This window comes from Triticum aestivum, chromosome 2D (genome assembly GCF_018294505.1).
Source record: "Triticum aestivum cultivar Chinese Spring chromosome 2D, IWGSC CS RefSeq v2.1, whole genome shotgun sequence".
Classification (NCBI taxonomy): Eukaryota; Viridiplantae; Streptophyta; class Magnoliopsida; order Poales; family Poaceae; genus Triticum; species Triticum aestivum.
Window position 1 is genome coordinate 332,981,133 of NC_057799.1, and position 13,367 is coordinate 332,994,499.

At 47.4% G+C, this 13,367-nt stretch overlaps 1 protein-coding gene across 1 annotated transcript; it reads right to left on the reverse strand.

The window, feature by feature from the left end:
- Positions 1 to 1,694: 1,694 nt before the first annotated feature.
- Positions 1,695 to 12,611, reverse strand: LOC123053016 (proline-rich receptor-like protein kinase PERK2). The gene is made up of 3 exons (XM_044476387.1): positions 12,083 to 12,611; positions 11,897 to 11,994; positions 1,695 to 2,157 (listed from the first exon to the last, which is right to left on the reverse strand). Exons 1-3 carry the CDS (start codon positions 12,468 to 12,470, stop codon positions 2,095 to 2,097), a joined length of 549 nt encoding a protein of 182 aa, XP_044332322.1. The 5' UTR covers positions 12,471 to 12,611; the 3' UTR covers positions 1,695 to 2,094.
- Positions 12,612 to 13,367: the final 756 nt, after the last annotated feature.

Sequence of the window (13,367 nt, forward strand, 5' to 3'; positions counted from 1 at the left end):
TCGGGGACTACTGTCGGAGTAAATAGCCACGGGTAGCCTAACCGACTCTCCCTGGCTCCTTAAAAAAAATTACCAGGCAATTCAAACCTTCAAGCATATAAAGCATAGGGCCGCCTTCCTCCGGCCGACTCCCAGAAGGCGACCCAGCCTCAAAAACCTCCTCCAAGAAAGATACGAGATAGCCGACTCCAGGAAGTCGGCCCCAAGAGGACCGACTCCCAGAAGCCGGCCACGAAGAAAGCCGGCTCCCAGAAGCCGGCCAAGACTGTACCCACATAGCGGCGATAGGATGGGGTGTGGCCACAGTACAGCCCACTACCCCCGAATCCCGGAACAGGCATGGCCACAGGGCGTCGTACGGGCCAGCCATCCCCCGTCCGGCGCGGCACTGTAGCCATGTTGGCCTCGATGTCACCCACGACAGGTGCCAGTACGGCCCGTGGGCGGCGAGCCCCTTTACCAAAGAGACATCTGAAGGCGGCCTGGCCTCCTCTAGTCGGCCAGGGATGTGGCCGGCTACCTCCCGCCCTCGAAACATGCGCCCCATTAAGGAGACAAGACAAGGTAAGGCTACAGTGAAAGCTCGCAAGGCGGTGACACTGTAGCCACGCTTATCTCGACAAAGCCCTCGTCATTAAAGGCGAGGCGACAGTAACCAGCCGCCGACAAAGCCCCCAAGCGGTGGGGCCGGCCTGCCGGCCAAGAGGCCGGCAGCCGGCGGGACCCACCAGTCGACGGGCCCCAATGACCGGCGAAGAAGCCGGCGAGTATAGACACTGACGGCTGGGACCCGCGCCCAGCCGAATTACCATCGTACCCCTGGGGGTAGGCCTATATAAACCCCCCCGGGGCACCCATGCAAAGGGGGATCGAAGAGAATTCCACACACCACATAGAGGAAAAAGGAGAGCTAGCCTTGCCCTTCTTCTTCCTCTAGCCAAACAGCTCAAGAAGCGCTTGTAACTACTTGTATTGGTCTAGTGATCATGCGAAGACCCCGCAAAGCAGGACTAGGGGTGTTATCTCCACGGAGAGCCCCGAACCTGGGTAAGATTCGTCGGCGTGCATGTCTTCGTCTCATCCCGTTTGCAGGCACCGGCGACGTTTTACTGGCTCCCACTATGATAAGCCATCCGTTGCCATATGTCGCACCTACCACCCGACATGCGTGGCGTTTTACCAACAGGGAAAATGTTATTTTACCAAATGAAATTTTCAATTTGTGATGAGGAAATATTTACACGCTAGACCTCCCCTCACCTCTGCCTTCTGAAGAAGTGAAGAAAATCATAAGAAATAAGAAGGAAATCAAATTGATTACTGAAACAAGTATGCATCAAACCATCTAACCTGGTGATAACAGATTTACATCTTGGGGTTCTATTCATATGTGTCTCGAGTATTTCAGAACATAGGAGTATCATATATGAATATAGATATCACCCAATCCCAATATTCAGAGAGTATTAATTTCGTAATGTGAGATTTAATTACTCTTTGCACACATACACCACATGGTTATTTTATTTACTAATTTTATGTTAATTTCACTTTGCATCTAGTATCACCATAGCTGTGTAGTTGCAGCACAGATCAGATGTCCATTAGTTACGTTAGGCCCAAAAATAAGATGAATTCAGGTACATATGCAAATGGCTGAACAGACAGGAAAGGTTAATCCATTTTGTATAAGATTGTTAATAGTTGAATAAGACGTGAAAGCAGATAGATAACCTTTTTTTTGCACGGATACAACACAAATGTACCTTCATTTCGGTCAAATGTGACATGGATAATGCAGATTAAAATTGTCACCCTATGAACTGCACAAGCAAACATTCTAATAGATCAATGCTTGCCATTGCAAATATAATGTGTTCCACGATACAAACAGAAAAGGATTATAGGACTACAATTTAGGAAGCAAATAAATTGCTTACACTCGTTAATTCAACTCACTTGATACCTTGACACGGGCAGATTGATCCTGCTAGTTGTAGCAAAAGAGGCAACGACCTTCATGCTTCCATGCACTTCCAAATCCAACTTTACACATAGCAGCTTGGCTACCGACAAGTGCGTAAATATATATCACTACACTTTCTGCATCTTACCACTAAGCTCCATTGTCTTGGTAGCCTTGCCCGGATCCATCTCCTGCCAATAATTAGTGAGGAAATGTTAATTAACTGGTGAACATAATTACAAGGGAAATGTTAATTAACTGGAAAACAAAATTAAATAATGTTGCTTTTAAAATCAATAAACTAAACTCGATTCGGTATTATATCCAGTGGTGAATATCATGAACATGAAACAATGCATCTTGGATACAAACCTACGGAACAAATAACCGGTAAAATTCTAGTTCTATTTCCTCATTTGATGACACCTTTACTCATCATGGGTACACCATACGGGGATGCATAAACAATGGTTTTCTGTATAATAGTGACAGCACAAATGCAGAACCAATTTGGCAATTACACAAACGTGGTTGTAAGAAACCAGTGAAGATAGAATCTAGAGAGGCAGCTACAAATTTTATCATGTTATGACCAATCTGAAGTGCTGAATTGCACTTGGCGCTTAAGGTAGTTAAAGTACGAGACGCAGAGTATGGCATTTTATTTCCTGTGTCTAAACAATTATAGAAATAGTTTCTGCAAGTCCAAACATACACTATCATCATCCTATAATAGAAAATTACATCTTTCAGAGATATCTTTCTACCTAAATTTAACAGCTCAATTCACATAAATTAAGGCTCCAGCAAAAACACCCTAGTTCAAAAACCAATTCATATTGTAGACACATCTTTCAATCAGAGAATTCTGGTAAAACCATAATATTTCCCCTTTTATCACTATAATAATACACTTGGACTAGTGTGACATCCAACAACTAAAACAAATTAATTTTGCAACATTGTAATATTGGCAATGCCCTGTACAGCAAATGCATCAGCTGCTGCACCTCCACTCCAATTATCCTTGCAGTTATGTTCAGAGATGTTTATCACGTTAGTACACAGATATTTGCAAATTTTGGTGCAGATATATGGCTGCAAGTGTGTTGTGGATGTTAGTTTATGGTAGTTCAGTTGCAACTGGCCCGGATGGCAGGAAGGTCAATGCTATGGACGTATTGCAGTAACAGGAGGCCACGTGTTGATCAAGCACATGCAACAGCAAGCAAACTGAAGGGAGAGTCTTTTAGGATGTTTAAAATTGAATGATTCTAGTTTATTAGGGGTCTGTATTGTGTTACTAAAGGAAATGGGACCTAAGCATCCACTATATAAGGATGTCATGTATCTATGCTTGAGACAAGCAAGAACAATCAATCTAACCTCTCCCAGTTACTCTCTCAGAATAAACCCTATGTCCACACAATCCCACGCTTCAGCATGGTAGTTATCCGGTTGTGGATCTAGGACCACAAAATTTCGTATCAGAGCAGACCACAATGGCTTTTGCTGCCAAGATGATGTCATGAAGGATCACTCGCGTCATGATACGGCATGGTATCTACCCTATCACAGAGAATGTGCTTCATTAAGTCTTTCATCCTTATGGAGCAGGGGAGACATTGAATTTTTCCAGTAAAGTCAAAGATCATGATCTCCATCAAATATGGTTTAGACCATGATGCAGCACAAGCTTTCAGGAGTTGACAAGGTCGCAACACCTACGACGGCTGTTGTGAGCTTGATACTAAGTTAATCCCTATATTGAGCAGTGCTACATTGACAGAGCCAAGTTGACAGTGGTGACACGACATAATGCAGTGGTGTTGGCGGCCCATCAGCAAGAAGCAGCGGAGGCTTCAAAGGCACAGGCAGCAACAGATCAACCGCCACAAGCAAACACATTTAAGCACTAAAACAGTTGCGTGGAGCGCGGCAGAGCCAGGTGCAGCCAAACTAACAGCAGGAAAGCTAGATGCAGCAGCTGTGGTAGACATAATAGCAGCGACAGCAACCGCCTTGGCGAACTTAAAATCGACGGTTCTTGCAAAGGCAACCAGAGGCAAGACATCTCTGGGTCGGCACCTGCCAGCAATTTGGATGAATCATGCCCATGGCCATGGACTTTTATTCGGCTTGAGGATCATGAGGAACAAGAAACCAACGTCCCTGCTTGGACTTGTTTACCATACTAGAAAAAGAAAAGAGGAAGCTGCATGTATGCATTTGATCCTGGAGATTTGCAAGGATATATGCCAGACGATGTGGATTTCCGGCATCAAAGGAAAGGAGGCTCCATATTTCTTGCCAATAAGAGGTATTTCCGCAAAACAAATTTTCATGGGTCATGTACTAAACAAGCATCGGAGGAGCCATACGTTTGGTTTCTAAAAGGCTGGCAGGAAGTAAAAGTAAGCAAACCAATACAAGGCACCTGTGCCACAACCTTCCATGTACATGGGGTTACAGTGGGCTGCAACCATGGCCGCCACCTGCAGCTTGAGGATAAGCTGCTTGTCCAGGTGGGGTGTAGTGTTATGGACATCAGCATATGGTGGTTCGGTACTTAGTTGCAGACGGCCTGCCAGCAAGAAGCCAATGCTATGGGTGTATTGGAGTAACAGGACGCCCCGTGTTGATCAAGGATATGCAACAGCAAGCGAACCAAAGGGCGAGAGAGTCCTTTAGAAATAGTAATGTATTAGGAAGTTTTAAGATGGAAGTCTAGTCTATTAGGAGTCTACATTGCGTTAGGAAAGGAAAAGGACTTAGCATCCACTATATAAGGATGCCATGAATCTATGTTTGAGACACGCAAGAACAATCAACCTACTCTCTCCCGGTTTCCCAACTCAACGAATCTCTACCCAATCCCTTGCAGCCACAATGTCTGGCTATCTTCAGCACCGTAGTTATCCCATTGTGGATCTAGGCCCACACCGATGCGCCATACACAAAATAAACAAGTTTTGCGTCTCCGAATAGCAATTTGTTAGTGTACTTTTCATGTCTTCATGAACATCCACAACGGTTTTCAATTTTTTCCAGAACTTTTCATATTGGGTTTAGTGGAGAGATCATAGGGTGGAAAGAAGCCCTAGTGGAGAAAATCCAATTTATAGTTGATGGCCTACAACTCTCCTATGAAATTACTGATAGGAATATACAACTTGTATTTCCAGGTGGCCATAGGCCAGTATATATACATGTACAGGTGTGGAATATATGCAGGAAACCCCTTATACAATAGGGTAAATACGAAAAGTTACATGGCTATATATATATAACTCTAACACCCCCCCTTAAACTCATGGTGGATGAACAACACTGAGTTTGGAGAGATAGAAGCCATGTTGCGCTCTAGTCTGGGCCTTCGTCAGAAAATCCGCCAACTGTAACTCGGAAGGCACATACTGAAGAGCAATAACCTGATCCTACACACCAGCGCGCACATAGAAAGCATCAACACCAATATGCTTGGTGAGCTCATGCTTCACAGGATCGCGCGCAATGCTAATAGCACCTGTACTGTCAGACAAGAGCGGAGTAGGTGTAGTAACAGAAACACCAAAATCTTGAAGTAACCACCGTAACCAAGTCACCTCTGCCGTCAAAAGAGCCATAGCTCGTAACTCAGCCTCTGCACTCGAACAGGAAACTGCAGTCTATTTCTTCGTCTTCCAGGCAATGAGAGAACCACCAAGAAAAACACGGTAAGCAGAAAGTGAACGGCGATCAGAGGGATCACTAGCCCACGTAGCATCCGAATAGGCCTGAAGCTGTAGAGAACTGGAGCGAGGAAAGAATAGACGGTGAGAGATCGTGCCCCGAAGATATCGGAGAACACGAAGGAGGTGACTATAGTGAACCGAAGTGGGAGCGGAGACAAACTGACTCAGAATATGAACCGGATAAGAGATATCCGGACGAGTGACAGCTAGATAAACAAGACTCCCAACAAGATGATGATAACGCGTCGGGTCAGGCAAGGGGTCACCATCAGTATCACAGAGGTGAACATTGAGCTCCATTGGAGTCTCAACAATGCGCTCATCGGTAAGAGCAGCACGAACAAGAAGATCCTGTATATACTTTTCCTGGGATATAAAAAAGCCATCAGAGGTAGAAGAGACTTCAATCCCAAGAAAGTAGCGAAGAGGTCCAAGATCGAACATAAGAAACTGCTCACTAAGACGGGCCTTTACAAAGGCAATATACTCGGGGTCGTCGCCAATGATGATCATGTCATCAACATAGAGAAGAAGAAGAGTCCGACCACAAGGAGAAAGGTGGACAAACAATGCTAGATCATGAGCACTTGCTGAAAAACCAGCGGCGGTCACCACAGAGGCAAAACGCTCAAACCAGGCGCGGGGGGCTTGCTTAAGGCCATAGAGAGAGCGACGAAGACGACATACCATGCCATCAGGAACAGAATGCCTAGGTGGTGGCTGCATGTATACCTCCTCACGCAGCTCACCGTTAAGAAAGACATTCTTAACATCAAGTTGAGATACAGACCAGTGGCGTATAGAGGCCACGGCAAGAAGTGTGCGGATAGTGGTCATATGGGCCACAGGAGCAAATGTCTCATCATAATCACGACCATGCTCCTGCTGAAAACCACGAGCCACGAGACGAGCTTTGTAACGCTCAAGAGAACCATCGGAGCGAGTCTTAACCTTGTAGACCCACTTACAAGTGATGGACGGATACCTGGAGGAAGAGAAACAAGATCCCATGTACCAGTGCGTTCAAGAGCAGCAATCTCCTCTGCCATCGCAAACTGCCATTCAGGATGAACAACGGCCTCACGATAAGAAGTTGGCTCAAGAACAACAGCACCAACGGTGGAAAAACCAAGGCGATCAACAGGCGGAAGCGGACGAGGACGCAAGCCATAGGTAGGTTGAGACGAGGACGGCACGTCAGCAAAAACATCCACATTACGTGAACGACGAGTGTAATACTGAGGCAAAGATGGAAGAATACGAGGATGAATAGCCGAAGTAGAATCAGGAGGTGGAGACAAAGAAATCACCGGGGATGAAGGTGCAGAATCTGGTGACATGCGAGGTGAGGAAACCGTGGGAGATGGTGGCGGCAAATCGGCAAGAGGTGGAGAAGTAGAGTGAGCAGGACGGAGAGACAAGGGCTCAACTGGAGTGATAGGTGTGTCGGGAAAAGTGAGGAAAGAGATATCCTCCACAGAAAAGGTCGAGGAAGATGGACGCGGGTAGAAGGGACGAGACTCATCAAAAGTCACATCCCGAGAAATACGCATCCGACGACCGATAGGATCCCAACAACGAGAGGCCCTTATGCTCATCACTATAGTCTAAGAAAACACACTCAACAGACTGAGCGGTCAGTTTGGTGCGTTCCCGAGGGGCAAGAAGAACATAGCAAACACAACCAAACAAGCGAAGCGTCGAATAATCAGGAGAACGATCAAAAAGACGCTCGAAAGGAACACCACCCTGGAGAGCAGCGGACGGCTGAAGGTTGATGAGATAGGTGGAGGTGAATATAGCCTCGGCGCAAAAATGAGGTGGAAGAGAAGCGGCGATCATCAACGCACGAGCCGTCTCAAGAAGGTGGCGATGCTTTCGCTCAGCCACGCCATTCTGAGCATGAGCACCAGGACAAGAGAACTGAGGAAGAGTGCCCTGCTCAGCAAGAACACCACGCAACATCTTGGAAATATACTCGCCAGCGGAGTCAGCACGGAACACACGAACAGGCGAAGAGAACTGAGTGTGAACCATGGCAGCAAAACGCTTATAGATGGAAAGAACCTCACTGCAAGAAGTCATAAAATAAAGCCAAGTGTAACAAGAGAAATCATCTATGAAAATAATATAGTATCGATGGCCCCCTTTCGAAGCGAAGGGAGCCGGACCCCATACATCAGAATGGACCAAATCAAAAGGACGCTGAGACACCGACTCACTAGTAGGGTAAGGTAACTGAATCTGTTTTCCTAGTCTACAGCCCTGACACTCTAAAGAGACATCTCCTAAGACAGACCCCAGAAGACCTCGACGAACTAATGACGACAAGCGAGACCCACAAAGATGACCAAGTCGATGATGCCACTGCTGGAAGGAGCCGGTAGCTGAAGCGACAGAAGCGGATGGACTGGCGATAGTGGTGGCAGCGGAAGGAACATGAAGCCAGTCTAGCTCCCAAAGACCCTGAGAGTCACGGCCCCAACCAAAGTGTGCGTTCGACGATCCTGAATAGAACAAGAGTCAACGTCAAGGATGACGCGACAACCAGAATCAGTAAGTTGACCGACAGAAAAAAGATTCATGGTAAGTCGAGGAACATGAGCAACATCAGGAACAGAGTAAGAAGGTGTGGCAAGATTGCCTCGACTAGCAAAGAAAGAGGAGTACCATCAGCAGTGAGTACATGAACAGGAAAATCAAGCGATTTAAGAGGACAAATTTGAAGAATGAGAAGACATATGAAAAGAAGCTCCGGAGTCCAGAACCCACGAGGATGTACCTGACTGTGTAGAGGGTGGTTGCTCAGTGCGGGAAGCATCAGTCACAGAACCTGCAGTACCCGTCGAAGGAGAACCTGAAGCGGCAAGCAGACGCTTAAGTCGCAGAATATCCTGCTCAGTCAAGGCGGTGGTTGAAGATGTCGAAGTAGAAGAAGTCCCTGACGCTGATGATCGCGCCTTACGCAGGTGTTTCTTCTTCTGGAAGCACTAAGACTCAACATGACCATCCATCTTGCAGTAGCCGCAGTGAGGACGAGACCGACTCTGGCCGCACGTAGGAGTAGGCAAGAGCAGCGAAGCGCTCGAGTGGGAAGGAGTCGGTGCAGCAGGCATAGTAGGAACTCGAGTAGCGAGCACAGAGGGAACCTCAAGTAAACCAGCGCCACGGAGGCGAGTCTCCTCAGCACGGATCTCAGAAAGCGCCTCCATGAGGGGGATACGACCACGAGCAAACAACTGAGCGCGTCAGGGCTCAAACTCCTTACGGAGTCGAGACAAGAACTCGTAGACACGATGAAACTCCAAATCAGCCCGCACAGCCTGACAACACTGACAAGTACGACAACCAGCAGTGCGGAGAGAATCAAGCTGACGCCAGATAGCAGAACTCTGTGCATAGAACTCATCAACAGTGGAGTCACCCTGCTGAAGAGCATGCTCCTGACGAACCACAGACAGGTATAAGGCATCACCAGAGGGCTGATAGCGCTGACGAAGCCGAGTCCACATCTCAAATACAGTAGAGAGGCCGAGAAACTCAGAGGCAAACTGAGGCAGAACACTAGCAGCCAAAACAGCTGCGGCACGAGCATCATCATCAAGCCACTGAGTGTAAGCAGATAGAGCTGCATGATAAGTCTGAAGTGCGTCCTCATAGGTCTGAACCTGCTCATCATAAGCAAGAACGGCAGTGTCATCAGCCAACTTAGCTGCATCCTTTGCAGCCTGATCAGTGTCGGCAGCAAGAACCAATGGCGTCGGCGAAGTAGGAGCCACAGGAGGAACTGGACACGGCGGACTGGGGACCTCGCCAGAAAGAACGCCCCAAAGACGAAGGCCACGCATGTGAATGCGCATGAAGCCAACGAACTCGATGTAGTTAGTGCCATCAAAAACCACCGGACAACGAGGAACTGCGACATAGCCCATAGATGTAGACATAGTACCTTTTTTTTAACGGAAGCAGACGGAAAACTGAACAGTGAGCGCACACGCGCGGCTAGCAGAAGCGGAGACCAAGTCCACGCGGGCGAGCAACGGAGACCAAGTCCACGCGCGCAAGCAGCGGAGACCAAATCCAGGCGGGCGAAGACCACGTCCAGCACCAACGATGCAGCGAAGACCAAAACAGGTGGCGACTGAGGCGGGAGTCTTGATCGGGACCTTCTCTGCTCGATCTGGGCAGGGAAATCGATCAGGCCGAGCGATCAGGGACGACGGCGGGAGTCTTCGATCGCGGCTATCAGGCGGCGGCGGCCTCACGAGACAGAGGCGGACGAGGGCGGGTCGAGCAGATCGATTTGGGCGACAGCAGAAGTCTCGATCGGGGGTGGGAGGGAGAAAAACCAGTAGCAGCCTGAGGATTTGGCCACCATGGAGAGTCAGCGCAGCCAAGGATGGAGGCGTCGCGACAGAGGTGGATCAACAGCACGAGTTGCGCGTGCTATAAAATTGACCTAGCTCTAATACCATGATAGGAATATGCAACTTGTATTTCCAGGTGACCATAGGCCAGTATATATACATGCACAGGTGTGGAATATATGCAGGAAACCCCTTATACAATAGGGTAAATACAAAAGGTTACATGGCTATATATATATATAACTCTAACAATTACCATGTGAGAAAATCCGATTTATAAAGAGTTTGTGGAACATTGTGATGAAAGGTTTTGCATGCTTCAAACTGGTCCAAAAAAAGACAGAACAACACCAACTGCTACTGCAAGTTGATACAGAATCAAATACAGATGATGTCGATAAATGATTTTTACATACACACTCCACGAGTTTTGAACAAAAATAGCATGCCGCTATAACTGTAACAGCTTTAATGGGTAGATAACATGCATGGGCATAAACCGTTCCTGACATTTTTCACTGACTTCAAACGGAAGGTCGCACTTGGTCTAATAGTACAAAGGTACTCCCAATTCACAACATCCAATATTCACCCACGAATTTGTGCGTAGCATCATTCTAAATAATCAAAAGGTACTTTTTTGTTGAAAATCAGCAATGTGCTTATACCACAATAAAGAAGCCAATAACAAGAAAGAGCAAGCCTGTCACATCTTGATGCATACTAACTCTGTACTATAAAAATGGGCATATAATCACATGATAACAACTTCTTACTATTTTACTAATTGGCGCGGACGGCCTTAAATAGCAATTCAATTTTATGACCTAATCCCCGTCTACAGGGTGGTAAAAAATAGAAATTATTAAAAAAAAATTAACATATTAGTAGCAATGTCAAGTTTCAAAGTATGGAGTGCGGGTGAGTCTCAAAAGAACAAGTACACATAGTGTGGAAATTGCAGTTATCTAATTTTAAGATCAATCAGCCGCTTCTCTAGGAGAGGAAGCTTTCTGTGCCTCACTTGGATTTTATAATACGTCATTTGCGCATCCTCCAGCATGATGGATGGCATCTCAAATTCATTTTCAAGTACAACCATATATGACAAAGGCCCATTTGAGGCATCAATAAAGCTATACAAGTCATAACCATCAAAGCACAAGTCACAGCTGCAGAATCCAATGTAAACCAACACACGCTTACAACTCTTACCATGAATACTTAATCAAGCCCAAACGTGGTGGACCACCAAAAGAAAGCCGTAACTACATCCACAAAGAAAGAGATGCCGTAGAATACAACATGGATTAAAAACACTATGACAGAAAAGTTCAATAAAAACACTCTGACACAAAAATTCTACAAAACACTAACAAAAGTGAAGACACAGCTGACTACTAAGTGATCTGACCTAAAAAAAAGGGGACGCCCTAAAGCACAACCACCATTCAAATGCGTTGCAACTTGCAAATATTCCCCAAAACAGCTTTTGGCAGCACACCACCGAACAGACAGCACGTCTCTATCAACATTTTGCAAACCTTAAATGGCACTAAATCACACACATGATCACAACCGGTGACAGCTAATTGTCTACGACCAAGAATTAGCCTCACAAGAATAAGCTACAGCATTCCAGTTCCGTACAGAACCAAGGAAGAGTGCAGTCCAGTTGGACGCGCAGGAGATATGGATCTTCGCTGAGTTAACCCCAAATCACCGTAAATTTGCATCTAATCGAAGTCCCGGATACAGATCAGACAATCGGGTGAGCATAACAATACAAGAGAAGCACAAATTTTAGAGTTGAAAGTGAAGGCAAGAACCTTTCCGGTGCTCTCGTAATAGTCGTTGAGCGCCCACTGGTACTTGGATTGATCCAGCCCGAACCAATTCGAAATGTACTCATCCAAGCTTGCGTGCGCTGTACATGGAGTGGAAAAACACACAGATCAAAACCACATATCAAAAGAATATACAAATTTAACGCACCAAACACTCTCCCGGGTCACCTTCTTGCACGCGCAAAACCGCGTCCCAGAAGAACCCGAACGCCGATCCATCCGTCCTAGCCTCTGCCTTCTCGAACTGCGGCGGAGGCACTTGCACTGGCGAGGCCTGGAACAGCTTGGCTGGCGGCAGTGGCGGGGAGACCGTCTTGACCGGCGGAGGCGGCGAGACCATCTTGGCCGGCGGAGGCGATGTGGCTATATGCTCTGGCGGCGGGGACGCAGGAGACGCCACCGAACGGGGAGTGGAATTGGGGGTGGAAAACTCAGATCCTGGCGACTCGGCCGAACGAGAGGTCGGGGTATCCACTGGAGGCGGCGTGGCCGGGGGCGTGATGAAGACAGTGAGGTTTCCCGCCTTGCCGATTACCGGCGGCGGTGTGGACGCCATCGTCGAACAAAGGGAAGGGGAGGTGCGCGCTGGCGTTGAAGCTAGGGTAAGCGAGTGCTCGTGTGAGAGTGAGCCGACTGCGCCATTGGGGAAAGGGGGGCGAAGCTTTTGTTACGCCTTTTTCGACATTTATCCTTTTCTTCGTGTAAAAAAGGGAAATGCTTTCTGACTACACCATGTTCTCGTGTAAAAATAATCAAAATATAATACTCCCTCCGTTTTAAAATAGATGTCTCAATTTTGTACTAACTTTAGTCTCTCCCTGATGTAGATGCAATTTTTTTTACTCGGATTATACATCTGATGTAAAATGCATCACAAGTGATACAAATATACCTTCACTTTTGTTAGTGTTTTGTAGAAATTTTGCATGCTTCAAACTGGTCCAGAAAAAGACAGAACAACACCAACTGCTACTGCAAGTTGATACAGAATCCCAGCTGTAAAACGGCCAGCAGCCCAGAACACCAAACTGACACTGTCTCGCTTCCCCCGCCCACCGCGTAACCGCTGCCTTGTCTCCCGTCGCATCATGTCGCCCGCCCATCGGACCCTGCTGCACTCCGTCGCCGCCATATCCGACCTCCCCACCCCTGCCGCTGTCGTATCCACCGCATTTCCACCGCTCCGCCGCCGCCACGGGATTCAAGCTTCTTCGTCGTCGTCCTCACAGCCTCCGGCCTCCTCACCCCTGCCGTCTCCGGAGCCGCCACGTTTGGAGTTCCACCACCGCAACAAGGTTTGGAGCTTCTCCGCCCTGAAAGTCGCACCTGCTCGATTTTTGGCCGTTGTGCGCCTCGACTTCGTCGGTCGTCTAGAAGCCGCACCTGCGCCGCCGCCATGACGCCAAAGAAGGTCTTTGAGAACAAGACCGGCTTCTTCAAGGTGCTGACGAAG